Genomic DNA, 13,624 nt, shown 5'->3' on the forward strand with positions numbered 1-13,624 from the left:
CTCCGGCCTTTTGTCTCCCCGGGGAGGGCACTTCGCGGAGGGGGAGGTCGGGAAGGGGCCGAAGTGTTTTGTTGGAGGTTTCTTTCCTCTCCCATCCTGACCCCCGCCCCCCTCCCGGCATGTTAATCCTTTAGAAAAGTGCCCCGCGGGATCGGGGCCCGAGCGGGTATTTGCAGATTTCCTTTTTTTTTTTTTTTTAGCTTCTCACAATAAAGGCAACGGGTTGTATTTTTTTCTTTTTTTAAACCGTCTAAAGACACCATGTGCCAGACGCCTGAGGCTCCTCGGGACGGCCCCTGGAATTGCCATTTGAGACACTTTTTACCCCAGGATAGTCTTGCACAGAAGCGAGGAACGGCTTTTGTTGCTTCCTTGGATTAATTTGGCCCTACTGAGAAAACTTTTTTTTTTTTTAAAAAAGAGCAAAACTGGAAATTTTTGCCTGAACAATAACAACCTTAAACCCTTGGCCTATTTTATTAGAGTACGTTCAGCAAATCCAAAGCAGATTTGGAAATGGCAGCTCGGGAGGGCACAGCTCCCCTCCTCCCCCCTTGCCCCCTGCTTTCCCCTCGCCCCCCGGCCCAGCAGCCGCCGGGGGCTGAGCATCGCGTGGGACACACGGGGGGTTGCTGTGGCTTTGTGAGGCGATGCTGTTGGGCCACGATCCCGCGCCACGCGAGGGACCCGGCCCGGGATCAGAGGCGCAGGGCCAGGAGAATCTGTCTGAGAGATGGAGAAAGGAGGAGGCGATGGGGAAGGAGACCCCTGTACCCCGGAGTAGGTCCAGGGGAGCAGGGCCAGGGTTTGCTGCTGGCTGGAGACATCTCAGCTGAACCCCCAACTTTCTGCAGCTGGATTCCTGCTAAACTTCCCCATAATTGACTTGAAGGCCGTGATTTCCTCCTTCTGTGGGTTTTAAGTGGGTTACTTGGTTTCAGCAGAGCTTAGCTACCTATAAGGACCAATTCTGGCTGTTTCGCCCTAAAAAATGTCGGTGGGATCCAGGTCTGGCGAGCCCGAGGACAGAGGCACCTCTGTCCCGGCGGTTCGTGGCGGCGTGGTGGGAGCGCGGTGGCGGCCGACCCCGCGCCGGGGCAGGGCGAGGAACAAGGCGGCTTTCAGCTGCCTCCGGCCTGTGCCGCTGGCGCTGGGCGTCCTGCTGGCGGGTGGGGTGCAAGCACCCTCAATTCTTACCCGCCCCCACCCGCCATCCCCGCTTTTCCGCTGCTCTCCCCAGCACCAGGCCTGGCTCGGACCCGGTGGGTGACGGGCGCAGGGGATGGCGCAGCGGAGGTGCCGCATCCGAGGCCCCCCAGCAGCAGGCTGGGTTTGCAACTCGGAAAGGATCCCCGCTGGGATTCGGGGATCGGGCTGGGTTAGGCCCAAAAATCCTTTTTTTTTTTTTTTGTGAGGACGCTGTCGGCGGGGGCCGTGGGGGCTGGCCCGGCAGACAGCGTTGCTTTCCCCAGGGAGCTGTCGCTTCCTCGAGGGGTTCATGCCAAATCCTCGCCTCCGGGACAGCCGGGAAGCCGGAGCGGGGCTTTTAGCAGGAGGTTTGTGGCTCCTCGGTGGGATATCGCCACTGGTTGCCCCGTCTCTGCAGCCGGTCTTGGGGGAAACTGAGGCAGCAGCTCCCATCTTGCCGTGGCTGCCAGTGGGACGAGGTCCCCGTGTCACCGCGGGGACATGGCGCTGCTGGGGCTTTGGATCAGCTGTGGCCAGTGCCCCGTGCGGGACCCACGGGCGGGGGCTGCCCCGTTGGCTTTGTGGCCAGGGGAGGGGGTGAAAGGGACCCGGGGAAGAATTTACAGCCTGTAAAACAAACAGAGCAGCCTCTGCGTGAAGCTCCCTCCACCCCGTTTTCCTCTTTGCAATGGAAAGAATAGCTTGGTGCATGGCAAACGCAGCTCCAAGGAATTATAACTTGATCTTTGGATTATTTGGGAGCGGGAAAGGGGAACGAAGGTGTCGGTTTTGCTGCCAAGAGCACAGCGGCTCTGTGACTGGCTGGGCGCAGGGCACAGCCGGGGCCTCGCTGCCCCGGGCACGCTCGCAGCCTCAGCTGCTCACACCAGAATTACAAGAAGAAAAAGCAAAAGAGATTGAGCCTTCCAGGCAAAACTGTCCCCCCCAAAAGTCACCCAGAGTGGCATGGTGGCCCCAGGAGGTTTCCCACGGGAAGGTGCCGCCTTGGCACTCAAGACACTTTCAGGTGTGAGGTCTGGGTGATGGTTAAAGCCACGTTGCTGGTTTCTCTCTTCATCTTTATTTCTGGCTGGATTTTGTACCTTTCCCTGCAGGGCAGAGGCACGCTCCTGCCTTCCCTCTTAAATATTTTCCAGGGAAACTTATTGCCCCAGAATCAAAGCAAATGGCTGCTGAGGGGCTATAATTGCTGTCTGCTAAACCATCTTTTCCAGCTGATAAATCCATAGTGGGAGACTCTGGCTCCGGTGCCTCAGTGGGTGCTCGGAGAAGGGCAGCGAGGGGCTGTTGCCCACGTCGGCGGCTCTGCCGGAGGTGCCGGTGCCGCTCCCCGGTGCATCGCACCCCGCTTGGCTCCATCGAGCGCGGCCGATGCTCGGGTGGGAGCAGGAGCGTCTGCGTCGGCCGCCCTCACTGCCCGCTCGAGCCTGTCCCGACCCGGCTGTTTTCCTCAAAAGGTTGTTGAAGCAATTTGTAAAATTTCGTTCTTCACGTGCGGCTGAGAAGCAGGATTTTAATTAATTTGAACTGTGCTGAGACTGCGGAGCATCGACATTTTTCTCATTCTTAAGATTGCTCAGAGCCCAAAAGAGACCCACACAGATGCTCTTTTTCTTAAAGGACCCATCTTTAATTAATTAAGGATTAGAAAATGATTAGTGGATTGACTTGCAAATTCTTGGGAGTACTCTTTAGCCCCGGAGCGAAGGTTTGGCTGTTTGTGGGGGTCACAGATGCCCCTTTCATCCCTGTCCTGGCGAGAGCTCAGTCCTGCGCTGCACTTCATGCTATCACAACCAGGACATAAATGGGATTTTCAGTGTAAAACAGGGCGTTTGCAGGATGGTGCTGAGACTGGGAATGGGGAGATCGAGCCCTTCCCTTCCCTCTGCCTGAATCCAGACACAGCGACTTCGGGCTCTGCAGGAAACAACCCCGATTACCCCAGTCTTGCCCTTGAGCATGGCAAGGGCATGAGGCAAGCAAAGAGCACCTGGTGAGAAAAGCTTCATAATAAACATAATTTTAATTGAAAAAAAAAAAACAAAAAACAAGCTGTGGGACACCAGGGGGTCATCCTTGCTTATGTAAATGTGCTTGGTTTTGGTGAAATGGGGGATACCCCGTCCTGAGACACCCACAGCACCACTCAGGCTGTTAATACAATGGTGCTGGAGAAACACGGGAGGAGAAATCTCTGGATCTTTTTTCTTTTCTTTCTTTTGGGGAGTTTCCTTAGTAGTTTTGAAAAATTTGGTAGTTTTCAGCCAACTGTACTGGAACCATGTCAGTGGGGACACATGTCGGGACTGTCCCACGTGTCACATCATGTCCCTGGACGTGGCCATGAATTTTCTGGCTGGGGGGTCTGCGTTGCTGGTGGGCGATGCTTCAGGGCGAGCAAATTGGGGGTGGCCAGATGAGCTGGGGCCAGAGTGGTTCCCCCCAGGCCGTGGCCGAGGCTGCCACTGCCAGGATTTTGTGGCTGGGTGAGAGCACAAACGTGGGACGGGACACTGATGGCGAGCCTGGCCACCGTGTCCTGGGAGGGATCCTCTGCCCCTCCCCGCTGTGCTCTCGGTGGGTCCATCACACTCCTCCATCCCGGCTGGAGCCCCGTGGATGGATGGTGCTGCCTTCCTCTCCCTGCGCTCCCAGGGAGTCCGCAAACCCGGGATTTCCGCCTCCAGATGCATGCAGCCGCTGCAGGGCTGGAGCCTGGAGAGGGTCTGGGGGAAATTTGGGGAAAATTTACATCCTTCCACCCTTTGCTGGGTGCCAGAGGGCGGATCCTGGGGCTCCTGACTCCCTTGTCCCCTGCCACGGCTGTGGGCGAGTCACTTGAGCTGCCCAAGGCCAAGCATCCCCATGGAATGCATTGATTTGTCCGTGTCCCAGGCAGGGTGCGGGGAGAATGGACTTTTTAATGTCTGCAGAGAGGCTGAAACGCGGTATGTGGACCCAATCCAAAATCTTTACGAGGCAGCAGAGAGTAAGCAGGGTGGTAGGTAGCCTTCATGGTCGCGGCCAAGTAAGGAGCTTGTCTCATACAGCTCCCACCGTGTAAACAGCAGCTTCTCTCTGTGCCGCTGGCAGAGCCGGGAGGAGTCTCTGGGCTCCAAGTGCAGGTCCTGCTGCTTCATACCCTCAACCAGGCCATCAGGAGCGTTGCTTTCGTCCTTGTTACGAGATCTGCTCCTTATTCCCTGAGGTTTATTTTTAAAAAGCAAAGCAACAACCACCCTCTTTTACTCTGGTGCTTGGCTTGGAGCACCCAGAACTGCTTCTGGCTGAGTCAGAGGCTCATGACGTGCCCTAGGACTGCTGATACTGTCTGCATTTCCTTCCCTTTTATCTTGTTTTTAATCTAAAGTTCCTCTTTAAGGGGTTGCGTAGAGTTTATCGATGCCCAGAAGCAGCTCGGGATGAGGGGAGGTAGAGCAGCGATGCCCTCCCCACGGGCTGGGGCTGCTCTCGTGGTCAGTGGCAGCAGGGATGCTCCAGCTCTGCTGTTGGGTACCACAGCAGCTTTTCTTATCACTGCTTCCTCTTCCCAGCCCTTGGAGGGACACGCAGGCTGCTTCCCGGGCCAAAAATTGCTGCTTTTCATGGCAATGGCCATGCTTTTGCTCTTCTCCACACCAAGACCTTGGGGATGGCATCAGCCACGCCTGGACTGGCTGCTGGGGACGCGGATGCCAGCGGTGGTAACGCCGGGCTTTGCTGGGAACTTCTTTCCAGGAAGGGGGTGTTGCTCTAAAGGAGTATTTCATCCAATAACATGGAATTTAAGATGGAGCTGGGGGCTTTTCTGTGCCCCTGCAGCATCCCTCAGCAGAGGTGGCCGGGCACAGTGCTGGGGTGCACTCCCAAACGTCGCCAGAGGGTGAAATTTTGGGATCTTCCCCCCCACCCCGAGCCTGGTGCTTCCCCACCTTTATTGTGAATGAGCTGCCACTTCCCGCAGCTTTTCCTCCAACGCTGTGGGAAGGGTTTCGGAGCCGCTGCTTGCTCTTGGGCAGCAATAATGGGCTGAAAAGCCTGTGGTTTGGAGCAGGTGGCTTGGGGCTGCCGTGCCCTGTTCTCCAGTGGGCGAGAGCACATGAAACTGGGAGGTTCAGGGTTGAACGGAGGTTTCTTTATGCACCATGTGAGTGAAGAGTAGGTTTCTCGCTGAAGGATGTTATGGGTCAGACTTTTGCACGGGCTCCCAAATCCAAACAAAGGCGTTCGTTGGCAGCCTTGCTTTCCTTGCGCAGGGATCTGCAGCCCCTGAGGAGCTCCTGGGTCTGAGAGCCCTGATGGAGCCCAGTTTGCTGCCATGGCTGGGGCATCACGCTGGGCTTGGAGGATTTGCTGCCTTTGCCAGGTGGTTTGGAGCAAACCACCTCTACAGCCGTGTCTGCAGCACAGAAACCTTAGAGGAGGGGATCATCCCTGTTGCTCTGTGCATGCTCAGTCTTCCGCACAAGCGGGCTTGGAGCCGGGTTTTTCAGGACACCCCTAATAAAGGGTGATCCCGAGCGAGAGCACCGGGCGGGGAGCACCTTCACCAGGGCAGCTGCAGGACGGGGCTGAGCCCCAGAGCTGCGTGAAGGGCTCTGCCATCCCATGGGTGCCACGATGAGCCTCGCAGGGGAGCTGAGGGGGTGGCAGGGGATGCGGCCCAGAGCTGGAGCAGCACTGCCATGCTGGGGCCAGTGTTCACTTCTGGCTGCGGTCGGGTGGAATTGTGGCCAGAGCCCTGGAGCTGCTCCAGCCTGGAATAACAGGGACTGGGGTCCAGCTGTAGCTTCAGTCCTCTCCTAAATTTGCTTTTGCATTGGTTGTGGGGGGTGGGAGGGTGACAGATGCAATGGAGCAGGGGTGCTCTGGGTGCCAAAGTACTTTCTGTGCCTGCCACCACCAACAGCCACCTCTGTCCCCTGGAGCCTCCCCGTCCGCACTGGCCTCTCATCCAGTGCTGCCCACGTTCCCCAAAATTGTAGGTTGCGAAGCTTTCCTTATTTGCTGTGGGGTCATAAAGCCATTGTGGGAAGGGTTGAGCTGAGTTCCCTTCAGTTCAGACACTGCTGGCTAAAAACTTGTGCTTTTTAATTGAAAAAAAAAAAGAGAACCTGAAACTAGGCACAGGGTGTCTAAACTCCCTTGAGGGCTGCCCCAAAGGATCGCAGCTTCTCCATCTCTGCAGCCTTCAGCTGCCAGTGCCAAGGCTGATTTCTCCCACTGTGCTGGAGCACGAGCACCCTGGTATTTGCGCCGTGGGAGAGGAGAGTGTTTTGGTGGGCAGAGCTGGTCACTCGCAGCCCCAGCCCCCCACCGTCCCCACCATCACGCTGCCTCGTAGCACTGGCTGGTTTCCACGCTCATACCAGTAAGCCAGAGGCAGCACCTGCGTGGTTGGGACCAGACAGCATCCTTGCTGAAAGTGGGGGGTTTTGGTTTGCTTTCACAGTTCCTCTGTAGGGGAGGAGGAGGAGAAGGGCCAGGACCAGGGGGTTCTAATTGACAAGCAGCTGAACATGAGCCAGCAGTGTGCCCAGGTGGCCAAGAAAGCCAACGGCATCCTGGCTTGTATTATAAATAGTGTGACCAGCAGAAGTAGGGAGGTGATAGTCCCCCTGTGCTCTGCACTGGTGAGGCCACACCTGGAGTGTTGTGTCCAGTTTTGGGCACCTCAATACGAGAGAGATCTCAAGGGGCTGGAGCGAGTGCAGAGGAGGACAACGAGGCTGGGGAAGGGCCTGGAGAATAAATCCTGTGAGGAGAGATTGAAGGAGCTGGGACTGTTCAGTGTGAGGAGGAGAAGGCTGAGGGGAGACCTCATCACTCTACAGCTCCCTGAAAGGACGTTGTGGAGAGGTTGGTGCTGGTCTCTTCTCCCAGGTGATTAGTGACAGAACGAGAGGGAACGGCTTTAAACTGCAACAGGGGAGGTTCAGACTGGACATGAGGAACAAATGTTTCCCAGAAAGAGTGGTCAGAGAGTGGAATAGGCTGCCCAGGGAGGGGGTGGAGTCCCCACCCCTGGGTGTGTTTAAGGGTCGTTTGGATGAGCTGTTGGGGGATGTGGGGTAGGGGAGAACTTTGTAGAGTCGGGCTGAGGGTTGGACTTGATGATCCCAAGGGTCTTTTCCAACCTGGATGATTCTGTGATTCTGCATGATGGAGCAGAGCTGCTCTGAGCTGGCCCTGCTCAAAAGATAGAGAATGTAGGATGCAGGAGGGAGAGGCACGGGTGTGAAGGCAGCTCCTCTTTGGGGCAGGGAGGAGGATCTGCCGGTGTTTGCCGTGGTTGCGGTTCCATAGCCGGAGGGCAGTTGGGAAGCTCTGCTGGTGTGGTTTTGAGTCCTCGAGTGGGTGTAACAACCCGAGGAGCATTTCTGAAAGGAGTTGCCCATAGCTGTGCCATGGCTGCGGAGGGCAGTGCAGCAGAGGGGGCCCTGGAAGGGATGGGGACATTCCCAGTCCCACTGGGATGCTCCTCTAGAGCTGCCTCCTGCGAGGGCTCTGTGGGATACCAGGCTGGGAGAAGGGATTCATCGATACAAACCGTCCCCATCCCGCCCAACTTTGCATCCATCCCGCTCATCAGCAGCTGGGTGGGAGCAGGGAGAGTTTGCTCAGGCGCTTGGTTTTGGTGCTGAGCATCGTTGGTGGAGCTGGAGCCGGCTGCAGCCAGGCTGGTGCTCAGCGGCACGGTGCCTGCAGCCACGTTTTGGAGGTTTTGCTGCAAGCGTCAGCTGGGAGATGGTCGGGAAGAGCCCGGATTCAGCAGGAGCAAGGGGCACGGCACAAAGAAGGACTGGCACTCTGCTGGGGAGCTGTTTGCTCTGTAGATGTTGAAGCCCATTGGGCTCAGCCATGCCAGGGAGGCAGGGGTCAGGGAGGCTGAAAACTCCTTTCAGTGCACCAGGGGTCTGTCCAAGCACCGCTGCCAATGTCATGGACACCAACGGGGGTCAAGTCAGCCCCAAATTCCCTATAAGTGAAAGAAAAGTGTATTTTGGGTGAAGAACAGCATGTGCTTTTGCTGGCATGTGTTGAGCTCGTGCTGGTTGTCCCCCCTGGCTCCTGCCTCCCTGGGAGCAGCTCCCTGCCGTCGCTGCACAGCGGGTTTTGCAAGGGGAGAAGATGGAAGCACTGGGGGGTGCGAGGGCTGGGCCAGTGCTAAAGCTTTCCCGTTCCTGCAGGGCTCAGCAGGGATCAGGGGGGACACACTGGGTGCTCTCTTCTGCCTGCTTCGAGCAAAGGGGCCGTGGGCTGAGCTGCCAGCAGTGCATGGGGGCAGACCAAAACCCTTAGCCTATAATTTCCTACCTCCAGCTCTTCTCTTTTTAGAGTAAAATGATATTTTGTGCTTTTCCGGCCCCGGAGCTGCCCCATCCAGTCTGGACAGCTTCCTCTGAGCACCGTGCTGCTGCGTGGCTGCCGTGGAGCATTGCCCTTGCATGATACTGCACGGCCCCGACGTGGTGCTGAGCACTCTGACACCAACTCCCAGGGCTGCCTCCAGGGCTTTTCCAACGTGCTCTTAATTTTTTCATGCAAAGCTGGGTTAGCAGATAAGCAGAAAGGGTGTCCCATTGCTGACCCCTGCTGCCAACAGCCGCAGTGGTGCTCATGGTAGAGCAGATTTTTCTATTCCTCGTATCACAGGGCTGGCGTTTGGCTCCTTGCAAAGCACTGTGGCATCAGCCAGTGACCCAGGGAGGCCTCATCCTGCCCGAGCACTGGTACTTGGGTCAAGCAGGTCGTGACACTGATGCTGCATCACCCCAGAGGTGCTTAAAGACCCCCTCATGTCCCTGGTGCCGGAGGTGGGTTGCACCACCCACCCTGTGTGTGGGAAGGGGAGAGCGACGGGCTGGGTGATGCCATGGGTGGTGCTGGCACGGTGAGATGGGTGTTTGGGAGCGGGACGAGCTGCTCTCCTGATGTCCAGGTCAGGGTCAAGCCAGCTCCAGTTGGTGACACACCAGCACCAGTTTAAGGGACCTGAGCTTCAGCCAGCCAAAATCAGCTCCATCTGAATTTTTGCTTATTTTCTTCCTTGCTATGATTTGAAAAATATTTTCTGAGAAATTAAATGTTTCTTCCAGTCGTTGCCTTTTTCCATTGCACGTGCGCAGAGTCTGCTCCTCGACTGCCATGCAAATGGGCTTCACTTTTGTTTATTTGACGTCTTCACTGATGTCATCTCAACTGGGGAACGGGCCCTTTACATCAGTTCTTTCTGGAGCCGGGTCGATGCTGAAGCTCTGAAATGGAATGGGGGTGTCTTTTTTCCTCCCATTTCTTTTTTCCTTTCAGGGACAAGTTGGGAAAGTTCACTGAGCCAAGATGTTTGTTGCTCGAATGTGCTGGAGCTGCCTGTAACAACATAGCTGGGGCAGGGTGAGGTTGTGGGGGAATAGGAAATGAAAACCTTTTCAGCCCAAAAAATTCATACAATGGCAAAAAACCAAAGCAAACCAAAGCTAAATATAGCGGGGCCCGTGAGTTCGCTTTGACTTCTGGTGAATGCTTGTGGTGGAAAAAAAACGGGTCGCTTTTAAAACAAACAAACAAAAAAAGACAAAAGTTGTTTTGTTGATGTGCAGCTTTAGGCAGCTTTTTGCTGGGGCCTTGGGGCAAGCGTGGAGCCCCGGCGGTGGCTTTTTAGCTTAGAAACATTCATTTGAAGAAATAAAGTATCTTTTAAAAATGACACGTCAGCTGGAGCAACGTGTCCCAGTGTAACATCCTGGGTTTACTGGTTTATACAGGGTTTGAGATGGATTCACGTGCTGGGGTGGCCTGTGGTGATGCTGGGGGTCCGGGAATTGCCCTGGGGATGCAGGGTTGGGCCATCGCAGCGGGCAGGGCCGTGGGACGTGCGTGGTTGAGCTCAGCCTTCCTCCCTTCCTCAGCTGCACTAGCGCTTTATCTGCTGGCAGCGATCTCCCTCGCTCTGCTCCCGCCTCCCGACGCCTGGGTTGGGATTTCGGAGGGTCCTGACGCGACGATGTTTCATATTTGCTGGGGCCGTGCCCGCGGGAGCCGCGGCTGCGCGCAGGCGTTTTCCATCACGCCCTGTTCATGCGCTGGGAGACCTTCCCCCGAAGTTCTTGTTTGCTCTGCAGTTTTTTTTTTCACAGGTCCCCAAATACACATAAAAATGATGGATGTACTCTCCCTGCTCTGTTTTTCTCCGCCCGGAGCAGATGGCCGGTGCCGAAGCCCTTGGCATGGGTCCGGCGCCTCGTTGCGATGCCTCGGGGTGCTGCGGCTGGGCGCTGCCAGTGGGAACTCAATTTTAAATGGTGCTGATGGTGCTGTTAGAGCTGGCGAGCTCTTTGCACCAGCTCCGCTGCCCAAAAGCTGCCTGCTGGTGCTTCACGGGGATGCCACAAGGCTTCAGCCAGCTCCGGGTGCAAACACCCGTCTGTATCACCCTGCCTGGAGCCCATCACCACGAGGACGGGCATCGGGGCAAACCCCGGGGTTATTTCTGCACCCCAAGACTTAATGTGCATAGAAGGGGAGACAGGATGCTCTGGCAAGGCTGGGGGAAATGCTTGCTAGGGTGCCGAATCCTCAGTGATGCTTTAACCCTTTCTGCCTGTTTTTTACCCAGACTCCAAAGTCTTCCTCATCTACAACACGGGCGCGCAGGGCTGCCTGGAGACGAAGGACTCGCTGGTGAGACTTGCCAAGGGCTGCAACGCCAGTGCCCCGGCCCAGCAGTGGAAATGGGTCTCACGAAATCGCCTCTTCAACGTGGGGTCCATGCAGTGCCTGGGGGTGTCGTGGCACGGGGCCAATGCCACGGCGGGGCTGCACCCCTTGGCCACCTACGAGTGCGACCGCGAGTCCGTCAACATGCGCTGGAGCTGCCGTGGCCTCGGGGAGCAGCTCTCCCAGCATCTCGGCGCCCGCCCGGGCAATTCCTCCCTGGACAGGGGTGACCAGGCGCGTGGCTCGCAGTGGAGGACGTACGGCACTGAGGAGGATCTGTGCTCCGTGCCGTACTCTGGTAAAGCCTCGTTCGGCATTAGTATTATCCCATAACACAAACCAGCCCCAAATGCGAGCTGAGGCCGTGGTGCTGCAGCAATCGGGTCCTGTCTGGGGAGCTCGGTCCCATCTTGCTGCAAAACCAGGCAGGATCTGGGTGATGGGGAGCATCCACGCCACCCGCTAGCCCCCATGTGGGGCCAACCCGCACCGCTCACCCCAGACCTCCCTTAACTGCACCCGTAGACACAGCCTCAAGCAAGGCCTCCTCTTTTCCTGTAGAGATTTACACCATCCAAGGCAACTCGCACGGGAAGCCGTGCACCATCCCCTTCAAGTATGACAACCAGTGGTTTCACGAGTGCACCAGCACGGGTCGGGAGGACGGCCATCTCTGGTGTGCCACCACCCAGGACTATGGCAAGGACGAGCGATGGGGCTTCTGCCCCATAAAGAGTAAGTAGGGGGGACACTTCCCACGGGGAAAAGGAGAAATGCCTTGTCCATCCCTCCCAGGGCCTTTCCTGCCTTGTCCCTCCTCCCACGAGCAGCCTGCAGTGCCAGAGCAGCCCCGCTGGCTTCTCTCTTTCTGGCTTTTCTGGGTTATTGGGGGCTTTTGTAGCTGCGGATGGGGCTGCGTTGGGTGCTCACCCTGCTCATCCCCACAGGCAATGACTGTGAGACCTTTTGGGACAAGGACCACCTCACCAACAGCTGCTACCAGTTCAACTTCCAGTCGACGCTGTCGTGGCGGGAGGCCTGGAATAGCTGCGAGCAGCAAGGGGCCAACCTGCTCAGCATCACCGAGATCCACGAGCAGACCTACATCAATGGTGAGACGATGGCAGCCTGGCTGTGCCCCTGTCCCCCTCATGTGGGGCAGAGCTGGTGGCACCACGGCTGGTGCTCTGCGTGCCCCAGGAGGTTGCTTTGGGGATGGTGACAGCCTGGGTGTTGAGCTGGGGCTGGGGGGACTGATCCTGCCACTCTGGCTGCATCGGTCCCAGGGCTGCTGACGGGGTACAGCTCCACACTCTGGATTGGGCTCAACGACCTGGACATCAACGGAGGCTGGCAGTGGTCGGACAACTCACCCCTCAAGTACCTCAACTGGGAGAGTGGTGAGACAGGGGGATCACAGTGGTGATGGGGGGGTCGGGAAACAATCTGTGACCATCGGAGATGGCCCCATGGCAGGGCAGGTGGCCTGGGCTACTGTGGGGTGTCCCCTTGCTGCCTGGGGATAGAGAGCCCATGGGGTTGCGGAGCAGCCTGGGACATGCATGGAGCTGGAGTGGGGACACACGGTGCTGGAGGGGGGGTTGTCCCTCTGCAAGCCCTTAGCAGCCCTGCGGATAACCTGGGTTGAGCTTCCTTGTTTGGAGGGTCATGGCATCCTAGCTCGGTGCTGGAGTGTGGCTGAGGAGTGCTCCCCAACTGTGGACTCCCATCTTTAACCCTGGGGTGCTCAGGGGACAGCAGGACCCACTGCGAGGGCTGCTCTGGTCATTCCCAGTGCCGTCCCCCAGCGGCACTTGTGGGGACAGTGGCACCCCAGGAGGAGGTTTGGGGACAGGCGGGAGCAGTTTAGGTCTGGTACTGTGCCCCCCCCGATTGCCATCCGACATTTCTAGGTAAAATAGTGATGCTTCAGGTCCCTGTGCGTTGAGGCACAATAAATAATCCTGGGCATGCAGGGTCGTGTTTTTATTGTACAAAATAAGAAAATAAATAGGTCTTTACTGGTGTTGGAGCAGGGAGAGCTGCACCCTGCCGGCCCCTGCCCTCGCGTGGTGCCCTGCCTGCGTGGGCAGCGTTGGTGGCTCTGCTCCAGCACCTCAGCAGCATGTCCCCCCTCACCCCACTTTCCAGACCAGCCTGACAACCCCAGCGAAGAGAACTGCGGGGTGATCCGCACCGAGTCATCTGGGGGGTGGCAGAACCGTGACTGTGGCATCGCCCTCCCCTACGTCTGCAAGAAGAAGCCCAATGCCACCGCCGACCCCTTCCTGACGGGTGAGCGGGGGGGTCAGCAGCCCCGTATCCTGGCTGGGTGTGCTCCCATCCCGGCATGGTCCAGAGCAGCCCGTGGAGATGCCCGTGGCGTCCCCAGCTTGCCGGTGTCCTGGCTGTGCAGAGCAGTGGTTTTGCTCCCCAGGGTTACCTAGATTTGGAAAAGGTCCTCCCCAAGGCGCATCCCCCAAGAAGCGCTGGGTGCAGTTACAGGTTGGGTGGTGGTGGGGAAATCAAGAGGAGCGGGAGGTCCCCCGTGGTCCCCAGGGGACAGGGTGCCCTCAGCTCTGCTCTGCTATTGCTCCTCCGCAAACAAAAGGGATTATTTTTGTCCCTGGAGCTGTAAAGCCACTGCTGCCTGCACCTTGCTATTGCATGTTAAGTTTTGGCCATAGCCTTCCCA

General features: G+C 57.3%; 1 protein-coding gene across 1 annotated transcript in view; it reads left to right on the plus strand.

Moving 5' to 3' along the window:
• The window catches only part of MRC2 (mannose receptor C-type 2), a 31,701-nt gene that overhangs the window by 1,234 nt on the left and 16,843 nt on the right, over positions 1 to 13,624 (plus strand). Inside the window, exons 2-6 of the mRNA XM_074891917.1 lie at positions 10,829 to 11,227; positions 11,491 to 11,664; positions 11,877 to 12,041; positions 12,216 to 12,329; positions 13,081 to 13,224. Coding sequence (XP_074748018.1) covers positions 10,829 to 11,227; positions 11,491 to 11,664; positions 11,877 to 12,041; positions 12,216 to 12,329; positions 13,081 to 13,224 — 996 coding nt within the window. The remainder of the gene's footprint in view (positions 1 to 10,828; positions 11,228 to 11,490; positions 11,665 to 11,876; positions 12,042 to 12,215; positions 12,330 to 13,080; positions 13,225 to 13,624) is intronic.

This window comes from Strix uralensis, chromosome 22 (genome assembly GCF_047716275.1).
Source record: "Strix uralensis isolate ZFMK-TIS-50842 chromosome 22, bStrUra1, whole genome shotgun sequence".
Lineage (NCBI taxonomy): Eukaryota > Metazoa > Chordata > Aves > Strigiformes > Strigidae > Strix > Strix uralensis.